At 26.3% G+C, this 13,134-nt stretch overlaps 3 protein-coding genes across 3 annotated transcripts; all 3 read right to left on the bottom strand.

Moving 5' to 3' along the window:
* Window positions 1-502: 502 nt before the first annotated feature.
* On the bottom strand, window positions 503-1,183 carry LOC136078884 (uncharacterized). The gene has a single exon (XM_065794701.1). It carries the CDS (start codon window positions 1,181-1,183, stop codon window positions 503-505), a length of 681 nt encoding a protein of 226 aa, XP_065650773.1.
* Window positions 1,184-1,244: 61 nt separating this feature from the next.
* Window positions 1,245-1,758, bottom strand: LOC136078883 (uncharacterized). Its single transcript, XM_065794700.1, has 2 exons — window positions 1,612-1,758; window positions 1,245-1,526 (listed from the first exon to the last, which is right to left on the bottom strand). Exons 1-2 carry the CDS (start codon window positions 1,756-1,758, stop codon window positions 1,245-1,247), a joined length of 429 nt encoding a protein of 142 aa, XP_065650772.1.
* A 159-nt stretch (window positions 1,759-1,917) lies between these two features.
* LOC136078882 (zinc finger MYM-type protein 1-like) lies at window positions 1,918-2,682 on the bottom strand. The gene has a single exon (XM_065794699.1). The coding sequence runs from the start codon at window positions 2,680-2,682 to the stop codon at window positions 1,918-1,920; it is 765 nt and encodes a 254-aa protein (XP_065650771.1).
* Window positions 2,683-13,134: the final 10,452 nt, after the last annotated feature.

Raw genomic sequence — 13,134 nt, 5'->3', positions numbered from 1 at the left:
CAAAGCGTACGTGGCAAATAATGAAAGAAATTATTGTCAAAAAAAAATCATGCTCCGGTTTCCTGCCACAAATGGTTAGAGTCGATAACAAAAGTTTATATGAACCAAAAACTATGTTTACTGATTATCTAGAACCCATGGATAATTGCATTTGTTCTGATGAGTTACCTTCCGAATTAATGTTTGATTAGTTTGAAATATTAAATGGTTTAAAAGTTATCTATCTAACCAAAAACAATTTGTACCATTTAACAATGATTATCAACCCACAATTGGAATAAAATTGTTTCGGCGAATTTTAATTTTGAAGTACCAATTACTTTTTGCCTTTTTTAAAAAAAACTGAAAAACTTCATTCTTTCATTAGATAATATATTGAGTTATTATCAGAGGCTGCCTTTGAACTTTGGAGGCCCTGGGCAAGATCAAAATGTGAAGCCCCCCTGAAATGAAAAAAAAATTCTTTAATTATTTTTATTAAATCATTATTATAGTCATGACTTCATTGAAACTTGACTTTACGAGCTTTAGTATTAGTAAATGTTTCAACTAATGCACTAATATCTATGTTCTTAAACTCGTCAATTTTAATTGAGATCTCAGCTAAGCCTGTAAGTCTGCACTGTGACATATTTGACCTTAAGTATGTTTTAATTAATTTAAGTTTTGAGAAACTTCTTTCTACGGAAGCAACAGTGAGTGACAATATCAATAAAATTTGCAATGCTATAACTAAATTTGGAAAAGATTGTTCGTAGTGATTTTCTAAAATAAACTTGATCAGTGCCTTAGGGAGCAATTTTCCTGGAACCTTACTGGATATCGCTTTGATTTCATCAAATAATTGATTTGAAATCACATCTGAATGTCCATCTTCAGTTAAGGCAACCTCTAAATCCTTGCTATGTTTCTTAAGTGCTTCAGTATTTTGGGTGACTTTTGGAATTTTATATAAGAATTTAAAAAACTTAGAAAGTTCTTTCAGTTGATTAAGTCGACTTGTTAAAGATGATAGCACTTGATCTACCAGTACATTAAAAACTTCCACCACATAGTGTGTTTCTGGATTTAAAATTGGTTCATCTGCAGATTCATAGCAAAAAAGAGTTTTATTCTTTCGGGGACGAACTGTGTTTTCAGCTTCAAACTGAGGACTTACTTCTAATTCTTCTGCAATTTCCATAGCAAAAAGTTTTGCATCCTTAATTTCTTTATATTTTTAAGTCATTAAAATACTTGAGTAGTTAGTCAATTTTGGTTTGTGCTGTTGATAGATCATAGTCTGGAGACTGCATTTTTTTGCTGACCAAATTTACTTGAAATAATATGTCATACCATACACTCAAGCTTACCATGAATGTAAATTTGGACATTTGCTTGGCAAGATTATTTGCCTGAAATTTGATAGATGTAGCATACTCTGAACTGTTAGCAATTTCAACTAGAGCATCATAAACTTTGGAATATTCATATTTTAGTGTCTTTAAGCTTTCCACTCGAGACTCCCATCGAGTATCAGACAGTGGCTTCAAAGTCAAAGTTTTGCACTCATTTTATTAAAATGGCTCATCTGATATTAGAAATTGAGAAAAAGTTATAAACTTCTTGTACCAAACCAAAAAATGACACTGCTTTTGAAGAAGATTTTGCAGCATCACATACCATCAAAGTCAAATTGTGGGCACTACATGGCACAAAAAACGCTCTAGGGTAAATGTCTCTTATTCTATTTTGCACTCCAGAATGAATCCCTTTCATGTTTGCTTAATTATCATATGATTGACCTCGACATTTTAATATATCTAGACCTGCTTCTGTCAAATGTTTCAGGAAAGTTTTTGTTAAAACTTCACTGGTTGTCCTATTTACATCAACAAATCCAATTAAATGCTCTTCAACTGCAAATAACTTGCAGTTTTAAAATCTAAGAACTAGGGTTAATTGTTCTTGGTGAGTTACGTTTGTAGTGCAACCCATAATTATTGAATAATATTTTGCATTCTGACAATTTAAAATTATAGATTTCTTTATCTCTGACCCCAAAAGTTGAATAATCTGGTTTTCAATGTTTTTGCCAAGATAGTGATCACTTACTTCGTGTGATTTAATTTTTCTTACATGCTCTTGAAGTATTGGATCAAATTCTGAAATCATTTCAACCAAGCCCAAAAAATTTCCATTGCCTTTAAAAAATAATTTATCAGTGTGTCCTTGGAATGCTAAACTGTGAGAGGCAAGAAATTTTATAACTGAAATTATTCTCTTCAAAATGTTTTGCCAAGACTCCACTTCTAATTTGATTTTTTTTAAGTTGCATTCATTAACAGTCTCATTTTTCTTCATTCTTGCAGCCAAATCCATCCACTTTATAAAGCATTCCTTGTGATTTACGGACTTCTCATGGTCCTTGAGGTTTGATGTTATATGTTTCCAATCAGAATATCCATTTTCAGTTAATTTTGTGCTCTTTTTTCCGATAGAAAATATTTTGCAAGGTAAACAAAATATGCTGTTTGAATGCTTGGAATAAACTGACCATTTTCTTTCATATGTTTCCCCATTTGGAAAATGTCCTTTATAATACATCACAAAGAATTTTCGTCCACGGTCATCTTTTGGAAAATCTTCCTCCTTCAGTTTTATAGGACCTTGTTGAACCAGAATTTCTCTAAATGAATTCATTAAGATTTTGGGCTAAAGAGCAGGATCCTCAATTCTGAAATGCAACAATTAAGGAAATTAGAATTGGATCTTCCATAAGAGAAGAAAGATTTATACAGTAGAGTCTCGATTATCCGACTAATATGGGACCAAGGGGTGTCGTATAAGAGAAAAATATTGTCGAATAACAAGGATATGGAGAATGAAAAAAAAAAAAAAATTTATATGCATTAGTAGGTTACAGTTCTAAATGTGATTGTGCGTATTTATATTATTTAAATAACGCAAAACAAGACAAAAATATGCAAAATATCAATAGAAACTATGAAAAGGAAAGATAAATTAACAAATTAAAAAAAAAAAAGGGAGAAAAAAATTCTTTCCGGATAACCGAGTGACGGATAACAGGGACTCTACTGTTTTCATACAAAAATAATTTCCTACTTACTGTGATGTTGATGGAAACGTAATATTTTCTTCAACAAGATTATTTTCTAGAACATAGAGGGGCTGTTGATCATCTTCGGGTTAAGGGCCATAAATCCCATTATCATCTTCTCAAGCTGTATTGGACCTGGATTGTCTTCTCCATGATGATGAGGTAGGGTATCTGGATCTTCTTCAAGCTGTATTGGACCTGGATCATCTTCTCCATGATGATGAGGTAGGGTATCTGGATCATCTTCAAGTGCAGGAAGATTGTCAAGATCATCTTGAGTTTGCGGATCTTCCAGATGAGGGGTATCATCAGGATGAGGACAATGTGCAATTTTAGAAGTAGCGATCTCTTGAGTATTTGCATCACTCAGTGGCTTAAGGTGACGCAAAATTGAATTCTTCTAAGTGGCGAGGTATTTTTCTTCCTCGAGTTTTCTTTTTCTCTTATTATGACCAGATTCAAACGTTCTCCCAGTCATAATTACTGTCTGATGATTTTTGATGTAGCAAGCAATTTCCTTCTGCGCCAACAAGGATGGAGAAACGAAACAGAACTGACTAAATGAAAGTAAAAAAGCTAAAGTACTTTGGAAAAACGAGTATACCAATAGTTATAGTATATTTATTCCGGTCGGTATGCTTTTCTCATTCAAATTGTTCAAATTTTCAAAGTTCGCAAATCCAAAGAAAATTATTTAACAGACATGTAAAAATATTATTATTTTTATTAAAAAATATATATTTAAATTTTAAAATTTTGAGGCCCTAAAAATCCTGAGCCCCGGCAAAATCCGGAATGGCAACCCCCTCCCCCCAAGGTAGCCTCTGGTTATTATTAGTAGTAAAAGTTGAAAATATATTTTCGTCTACTTTTTTATTGTTTATACGATGTTTACGTTTATAGAAGTTTATTCCAACTTATTTTATTCATGTTCTTATATTTTTTACTTAATTTAATTTATAAGTTGGTTTACTCTTGTATAAAATTCTGATTAGAAGATCCTCTTGATCTTTCTTCAGATTATTTACCTTGCAATTTTGTAAAAGTTTATTAATTTTTTTTCTTATTATCTTTGTTAAATGCTTATTTAAGGTTCTGACGACAAGATCCTTGCGATCTTCTTTCAGATACCTTATTTATATTTATTATATTTACTATCATTGTAAGCAGTGCCGGCTGGTGGCATGTGCGAAGTGTGCAAAGCACACAGACGGCAAATTTTAAGATCAACAGTAAATGAAAAATTGACAAAAAAAATACGTCGTTCTGATAAAATTTGGTCATTATTAAGGCCGACAATTTTTATGACGTTTTTAAATAACCTAGTTTAGCCGCCCTCATTTCGACGTCTAAAATACGTGTTTTTACATGACTTTATTTAAACGTTAAGGTTAAAATCTTATGTTTTCACAGAATTTTTTAAGAATAATTAAAAAATAAAAATTTGCTTTAACTTTATAATAATATAATTGTGCTAGGTTTTATAACTTATAATTTTTTTAAACTTCTTCATCCACTTGTTAATTTTCAAGAATCGACTATTCGAACACTTGACGTCATTCACCTTCTTTTAGATCAGGCGCGCACTTTAGAATATTGCCAACAGCATTTTAAAGTTCTTTTTTGCTGAAGGAATCAGGTAAACAGTCTTAAACCTAAAAAACTGTAAAGATAAGTATATAAGTATGCAAAAATAAAGGGGAAAGGAATAAAGAGAACATTTGTAATACACTTTATGACGTAATGTATATATATATATATATATATATATATATATATATATATATATATATATATGTATATATATATATATATATATATATATATATATATATATATATATATATATATATATGTATATATATATATATATATATATATATATATATATATATATATATATATATATATATATATATATATATATATAATGCACACACACAAACACAAATCAAAAGAATACACACACATATATGTAAAATGATGGTATTAAAAATGCTCTTTTTATAGAAAAATTATACTTACTTTAAAAGCATGCCCTACTCAACTGCACTGCATGATGAGCCACCAACATTTATTAACTTCTATTTCTAAATTCAAAAGATAACACTAGTATAAGTGGGGCAACTTAGTGTAAGTTGTATTGGGCATAGGATAATTCATTAGTGTTTAGATCAATTCGATAATATTGTGTATGTGTAAAGTGTGCAACATGTATATAATTACAGATCAAAATTTGTTTTGTAACTTATGATAGTAATTTACCCTTATAAAGAAAACTAAACATTCAACCATATATCACTTTTTTAATTCACATATAAAATATATCACTTTTTTTGCAACATTAGTACCAAAAAGTAATTGATCACATTCAAGAAACTCAGCAATAGAATCACGCTAGTAAAGATCAAAACTATTTTCAACTTTAAACGTTTTTTATATTTCATCATTCTTTAATTAATTAAGTAATTAAATGAGCCTGTATATTAGTTAATTAAAAAATACAAACATGCTATTATAATTTATATATATATATATATATATATATATATATATATATATATATATATATATATATATATATATATATATAAATATAAACAACTTACTTGAAATTTTTGTAACTTCATCCTTCGAAAGAGAAATCTTAAATGCTCTTTTTTTCTTGCTGAACTGACTAGGTAGCTATTTTGAGTATTGTGGAGTATTGAAAAAATAAATTTATAAAGAAAAAAAAACCTATATACTTAAAATAACTTCGAAGATAGTTATTACGATGAAAATATTACTTACATTATTCTTTGTAAAACTTAAAGATTTATCATTGACATTGTATACTTTCTTTGACTTATTTTTTGGGAAAAGCAAAATTTTGAATCACAGGCTTTCAAATTTTGAAGGAGCTGAATGAATTAAAGAACCTGTTACTAATAAAAATTTTTAAAGTATATTACATAAAAGAAACTATTTATACTATACTATACTTATATATACTATACTCGACAACTCCCTTGAAATATTGTATAAAAATTAACTCAAAAAGTAGAGTTACAAACATAATAGAAGTTTTTATTTAATTATAAGATAAACTATATTACATTAACCATTACATAAAATAAAATGCAAGTTTATGAAATACAAAACAAAATGTGGCATAGTATTACTAAATACAAATATGTATTTGGCTAATACATATTTTTTTTTATAACTTCTCAAGAAAAATTCTTGAGAAGTTAAACTTGTGTGAAAATCTTCAAAGAACTCTCTTGAAACAATTTAAATTCGAAAATGCTTACACAGATTAAGCTCATACAGAAGAAGGTTAAAACAGTTAAGAGAAGAAAAAGATGCAAAACTATTAACACAAACATATGTTAAAACTGCAGCAGCTGAAGAAAAAAATCCTTTCAAAAAACCAAAAAAAAATATAAAGACTGCAAAAAGTGCACAAAGGTTCGTGACTCTATGAGCCATGTCTCCCAAATAAAATATGTAAACTCGTTTAAAAATTTATATAAAAGGCAAAATATTTTTTTGCGTAAAAAAACTGCAGTATCTTGTTTAAGAATTTTTTTTTTTTTTTCAAGGTCAAGCTTGCTCATGTTTTTTCTTTTTTTTTTTTTTCATATAATTTGGAACTGTCCGCTTTTGGGAACCCTTTTCTAAAAAGCAGACACTTAAAAACTTATAGGGGGAGGATGGGAAATAGCGTCAGATTTTTGAGTCCACAAAACAGAGGTTTTAGGTTTTGTTTTTAATATTACTCATTTTGCATCAGTAGAAAATAAGTCTTAAGTCTAAGACTTATTTTTTACTGACTTACAAAAGAGGTATCCTGAAAAAAACTCTAAGTAAAACTCCACTCTTAGTAAAGTTAATTTTTATTTAATTTTCATTTAAAAAATATTGCAGATGTGTTCATCAGTACATATGCAAGCATCTGCAGTAAAACAAATTTTTTTTAAATATGTTGTGGCGATCCGTTGCCGAAAGCAAAGGTCATGGAGTCCTATAAAGTATCTAAGGAGAATTATAGGGTATAGTAATCTGCTAAAAGTGTTCAATAAAGTGGAAGGGGGATATTCAAAAGTATATATTTTCAAAAGTACGCATGCCATGAATTAAAACACTTACTTTATAAAAGAAGGAGGTAAGGGGGGTTGAATTTTTTATATATATATATTTATTTGCCGTTTGACAATAATTACAACAAGAAAATAAACAAATAAAAATTTATATGACAGAAGCAAATAGAAGACTATAGTTGTCTTATCACGAAGCCCCTTAATATCTACCATACATAAAATAGCTTTTATAAGATAATACAAAGTCTTTTAAACACCATTAAAATTTCTTAAAAATTATATTTTAAATAAAGACAGAAAAAAAAAATTAAAAAATTTTTTAAATTTTATCCTCCTATTTCTTTCTTTTTTAAATTTATTTTGTTAGACTGAGAGTAATCAAGAAAAAAAAATTAAAAAAAAAAAATAAAAAAAAAACAAACAGAGACAACAAAAACAAAAAGATAAAAAGTGAATGCACACCTCACATATAAACACATGCCAAACAATTAGGGATATATTTTACATAAGATTTCAAGAATACAGTATATGTATATAGTATAAACTTTTTTACATCATTTTTACACTCCGCAATAATCAAATGATAAAATTAAATCATGTAAAAGTTTACAATTGATTTTATATATATATATATATATATATATATATATATATATATATATATATATATATATATATATATATATATATATATATATATATATATATACATATACATATATATTAATAAAGTTAATAAATATATTCATAATTATATAAATCAAATCATAAGAGTACTCTTATTTAACGCCTTAGAAGAAATTTAATTTATTGTCGTTTAGTAGAATAGCTTGCATAAGTTTTGTTTTAAATTGGTTAAGCAAAGAGAGTGTTCTAAGATCATCATTTAAGAGTGTATTCCATAACTTGGGTCCTTGATTTGTGATTGAGTATTTAGTGGCTGAATAATAGGTTTTGGATTGACTAAAGTTATTTTTTGAGAATCTTGTGCTGTATATATGATTAATTTTTTTAAATATTGAGTAAAATAAAGACGGTGCCATTTTTTTATCCAGTTTAAACACAAACATAAGAACTTGATAAAGATTTATATAGAAAATTTTTATTATATTAAGTTTACTGAAATTATTTTTTTATGGAAGAGTCGATCTTCATTTGTAATCTTTGTAGCGTTGGTGTTGCACCAAGCAAAATTTGCATAGTTTAGGTAACAATGTGTAAATGAAAAGTATATGTATTTCAAACAAGATTGGTTTAAAAACTGTTTAGCTTTATAGAGTATACCAATATTTTTTGAAATTTTATTCTCAAATACATTTATATGTTTTCTCCCACTAATATTTTCGTCCAGAATTACGCCCAAGAATTTTAACAATGTTTCCCTTTTTATTAAATTATTATCAATAAAAAGATTAGGTAGTTTCAATGGAATATATTTTTTTTTAGAAGCATGATGGTATAATGTGTATTTAGTTTTAATAAAGTTAAGGGGTAGTTTATTTGATTTAAACCATTGGCTAAGTTTATCAAGTTCTTTGTTTACTGTTAAAAATAAAATATCAATATCTTCATTGGAATAAAACAAGTTAGTATCATCGGTAAATAAAATTGAGTTTAAGATATTAGAAAGCTTTTTTAAATCATTAATATAAACTAGAAACAAGAAGGGTCCAAGTATTGAACCCTGGGGAACACCGCATATGATAGTCATATTATCTGTTTTTCCATCTTCTTTTGATATATATTGCTTCCTGTTAAACAAGTAACTTAAAAGCCAAACCAAGTTTGATTTTCTTACACCGTAGATTTCGAGTTTGGGTAAAAGAATTATATGATCAACTGTATCAAATGGTTTGCTTAGTTCTATAAAAACACCTAAAGTATACTTTTTTCATTAAGCTCTTTAAATATATCATGTACAAGACCAGATTTAAAACCAAATTGTTTATTGTACAAAATACTATTTTTGCTTAAGAAAGAATAGAGTCTATTATACGTAACTTGTTCTAGACTTTTGAAAAACATGAAAAATTGAGATCGGTCTATAATTAGTAACATCATAAAGATCACCTGATTTTAAAATTGGGACAACTCTAGCGATTTTTAACTTTTCCGGAAAAATTCCCTCTTTCAAAGATAAACTAAATATATACAAGAGCGGGATTGTAATAAGTTTTATTGAATTGATAATGATGCAACTACTTATACTGTCAACTCCTATACTTTTTTGGGGCTTGATTAAAGAAACCGCGACTAATAATTATACTTTAGTAAGTTTATTATTAGTCATAATATCAGTGTTATTAGAAACCAAGTATGCATCAAAGTTGGTTTGAGAGGATTCAATTTTTGATGGAAATGAAGGATCAACATTTACAAAAAATTCATTAAGTGTTTCAGCCGCTAATTGTTTCCTTTTAACGTAGAATGGTTTCCTTTATAAGAAATTTTTAGAAAATCTTTTTAAGAAATTTTTCTTTTTAAGAAATTTGTTATATAGTCGTTGTTTTTTTTTTAGAAGATTTAAGAATACCCTTAGTAATCCAAGGGTTTAATAGCGTTTTTGTTTTAACCGATTTTGAAACTTCTGGAAATGCTTTGTTATAATATTTATAATACTCTGGTATGAATATATCTGAATATATATATATCGTATATATATATATATATATATATATATATATATATATATATATATATATATATATATATATATATATATATATATATATATCGTATATATATATATATATATATATATATATATATATATATATATATATATATATATATATATATATATATATATATATGAATATATATATATATCGTAGGCTTTATTAGAGTTTTGATTCAGGAATTATTAGAAGTATGCATGACAGTAGAGGGGAGGAAGGGTCAAATTTCTAAATATTAGGCGTAGATATTTTGTGGATGACCCTAAATAGCTATATTCCAGAAGAAAAGAATTCTGAAAATTCTCAATGCTAAAAAAAGTGTTTAGCTTTTTGTGAAGAGTGACCGCTTAACAGGAGTTTACTCAACTAAACTTTTTTTTTTTAATTAATTTTACAAATTGACTGGTAATATAAAAATCTAGAAAGTAAACTTTTAGAAAACTTATTTTCAGAATAATATTTTAGTTTTAACAAATTTTCTTTTCCAGAATGATATTATAAATATTTTAAGATTAACATTTTTTTCTGTCCGTACTTACCGTTACGCATTACGATTACGTAACGTATATATTTTTATCCTTTTTGAATATCCGTTGCAATTTTTTTTTCTCTTTAGCAATATTAAAGTATTAATCTATATTGAATAAATTACCACTTGTTTATAAGTTCGTACATGCAAAAAACAAATTTATCTGTTTCCTAAATTTACATTTATATGTTTTATATGATTTATTTATTATAAATTGCTGACTACTATCAGCAGAAGAGTGGGACAAGGTATTCCACAAATGCAATCTTGGGCACACAAACTTTGCTTAAAATAACTTTGAAAAAATTTTCCTAAATAAAGTATAATATGCACTTTTAATTGCATATTATACTTTATTTAGGAAAATTTTTTAAAAGCAAAATTAATAAAAGAAAAAAGTTTAAAATGTCCCTGGATTACCAAAGGTATTAAAAAATCTTCAAAAAAAACAAAAAAAAACTTTATATTAAATACTTAAAAAATAGAATGAGACAAACCTAAATGTTTACAATCAGTATAAAACTTGTTTAAATAACTTTAAAAAAATGCAAAGAAAAACTTTTACTCAAATAAAATAAAAATACAAATGGGGATATTAAAAAAACTTGGAAAAACATGAAAGAAAAAATTGGGATAAAAAGCTGCAAAATAAATAGTCAACCTGTCAACCTGTCAACCTGTCAACCTGCTCAAATTGTCATTGATGAAAAAGAGTATGACAATAATGCAATTTCAGAAAAATTTAACAGTTTTTTTATTAACATAGGAACAAATCTAGCTTCAAAAGTCCATTGTCCAAACAACTCATTTGAAACTTATGTGACTAGTTTCAACAACAAATTTTTTAACTAAAAATTTTATGATCAATTATATCAAGCTCTTTTGATAAATCAATAAAAATTCCGAGTTTGAATTTAGAATTTTTAAATGAGTCAGCTATACTTTTTGTAAGCTGAATGACATGGTCTGTTTGATTTTTTTTAAACCATATAGCATGCTATATAACAATTTGTTTTCTAAAGGGTTATTGTATACTTTGTTGCACAAAATTCTTTCTAAAACTTTAGAAAAAATAGAGATGATGGAAATTGAACGATAGTTTTTTGCATTAGTTTTTTCTCCTTCTTTAAATATTTGTATAACTTTTTGTATTTTCAAATCATTAGAAAAAACTCCCTGATTAATAGAACATTTAAAAATTTGGAAAAATATGTTTTTTAAAACGCCAAAACAACTTTTGATAATATTACAATTGACAACATCATGACCAACTGCTTTATTTGACTTATGCAATTCAAAAACAATTTCAAACTCTTCAAAGACAAAATAATTTAGTTACTAGGTTAGAGGGTAATATTGAACTTTAAAGGTTTAAAATTTTTTTTGTCAAGGTTTGGTCCTAAAGATACAAAATAATTATTGAATTAGGAAGCAATTGTTTTTTGATCAAAAAAATATTATCATCTACTTTAATAACTGAGGACAAAAATTGCGACATTTGTTTAGTGTTACCGGTGATTTTGTATATTAGTTGCCAAGTGCGTTTTGAGTTTAATTTGTATTTTTCAAGTAAATCAGTGTTGTGTATTTTTTTTTTTTCCGTAGGCGTTCAAATAATCTTACGTAAATTTTAGAGATGGATTTTTATAATAAATTAATGTTTTAAAAAAGTCATTATTATCCCAATTAAGTCATTATTACAGTCATTATATATATATGCATATATACATATATATATAAATATATATATATATATATATATATATATATATATATATATATATATATATATATATATATGTATATATATACATACACACACACACACACACACACACACACACACACACACACACACACACACACACACACACACACGCACGCACACAAACACACACACACACATACACATACACACACATATATATATATACATATATATATATATATATATATATATATATATATATATATATATATATATATATATATATATATATATATATATATATATATATATATATATATATATATATATATATATATATATATATATATATATATATAATGATCGTCATTAAATAATAAAAGGACGCAGGAACTCGTAGAAGACCATACGGTTTTGTCGTCAAGTACCGGCAAAAATTGTGTTAAAATTTATAAGATATTTACAAGATAAAAAACAAGTTAACGAAGAAAGAAACTTAAAATATTCCGTTACAAATACAAGATACATTATTATATATTACAGATGTTAATGGTACATATAAAATTTTTATAAATTAATAGTTAAATAGGGGTAAAAAGAAAGATCACTAAAAAAAAAATATCAAAAATATATTGTTACATCTTCGATTGTAAAAATGAGTTCTTTAAGCTTTCGTTTAAAAGAAAAGTAGTTACTTTGATGAATAAAATCCTTAGTAAAATTTTTTTAAACAATTTTATTCCATAAGAAAGGTCCGCGATAATCAATACAAAATTTAAAAAGATTTGTTTGAAAAATGGGCTGCCTAATAAATTTATCATTCCGTAAAATGTATTTATTTTTATCTTTCAATGAATACAAATTATAAATAAAATTAAAGATTAAAAACAAAATTTCAGACGAATTGGACCATCCAATTATATCAATTGACGATTTTTAAAAAAATCTTTGGATGGACGAAGAGTGAGACAGGTTCTCATGACAAACTTTGATTAAATTTAATATATAGAATAAAAGTAATATATTATAACTTT

The sequence above is a fragment of the Hydra vulgaris genome, chromosome 03, assembly GCF_038396675.1.
Source record: "Hydra vulgaris chromosome 03, alternate assembly HydraT2T_AEP".
NCBI lineage: Eukaryota > Metazoa > Cnidaria > Hydrozoa > Anthoathecata > Hydridae > Hydra > Hydra vulgaris.
This window is presented reverse-complemented; position numbering and strand designations above follow the sequence as displayed.

Bases quoted from the DNA above. Each gene is read 5' to 3' on its own strand.
- LOC136078884 (XM_065794701.1), bottom strand. From the start codon at position 1,183: ATGGAAATTGCAGAAGAATTAGAAGTAAGTCCTCAGTTTGAAGCTGAA.
- LOC136078883 (XM_065794700.1), bottom strand. From the start codon at position 1,758: ATGAAAGGGATTCATTCTGGAGTGCAAAATAGAATAAGAGACATTTAC. The intron at 1,527-1,611 runs GTACAAGAAGTT...TTGACTTTGAAG, and splicing joins CAGTGTCATTTTTTGGTTTG to CCACTGTCTGATACTCGATG.
- LOC136078882 (XM_065794699.1), bottom strand. From the start codon at position 2,682: ATGAATTCATTTAGAGAAATTCTGGTTCAACAAGGTCCTATAAAACTG.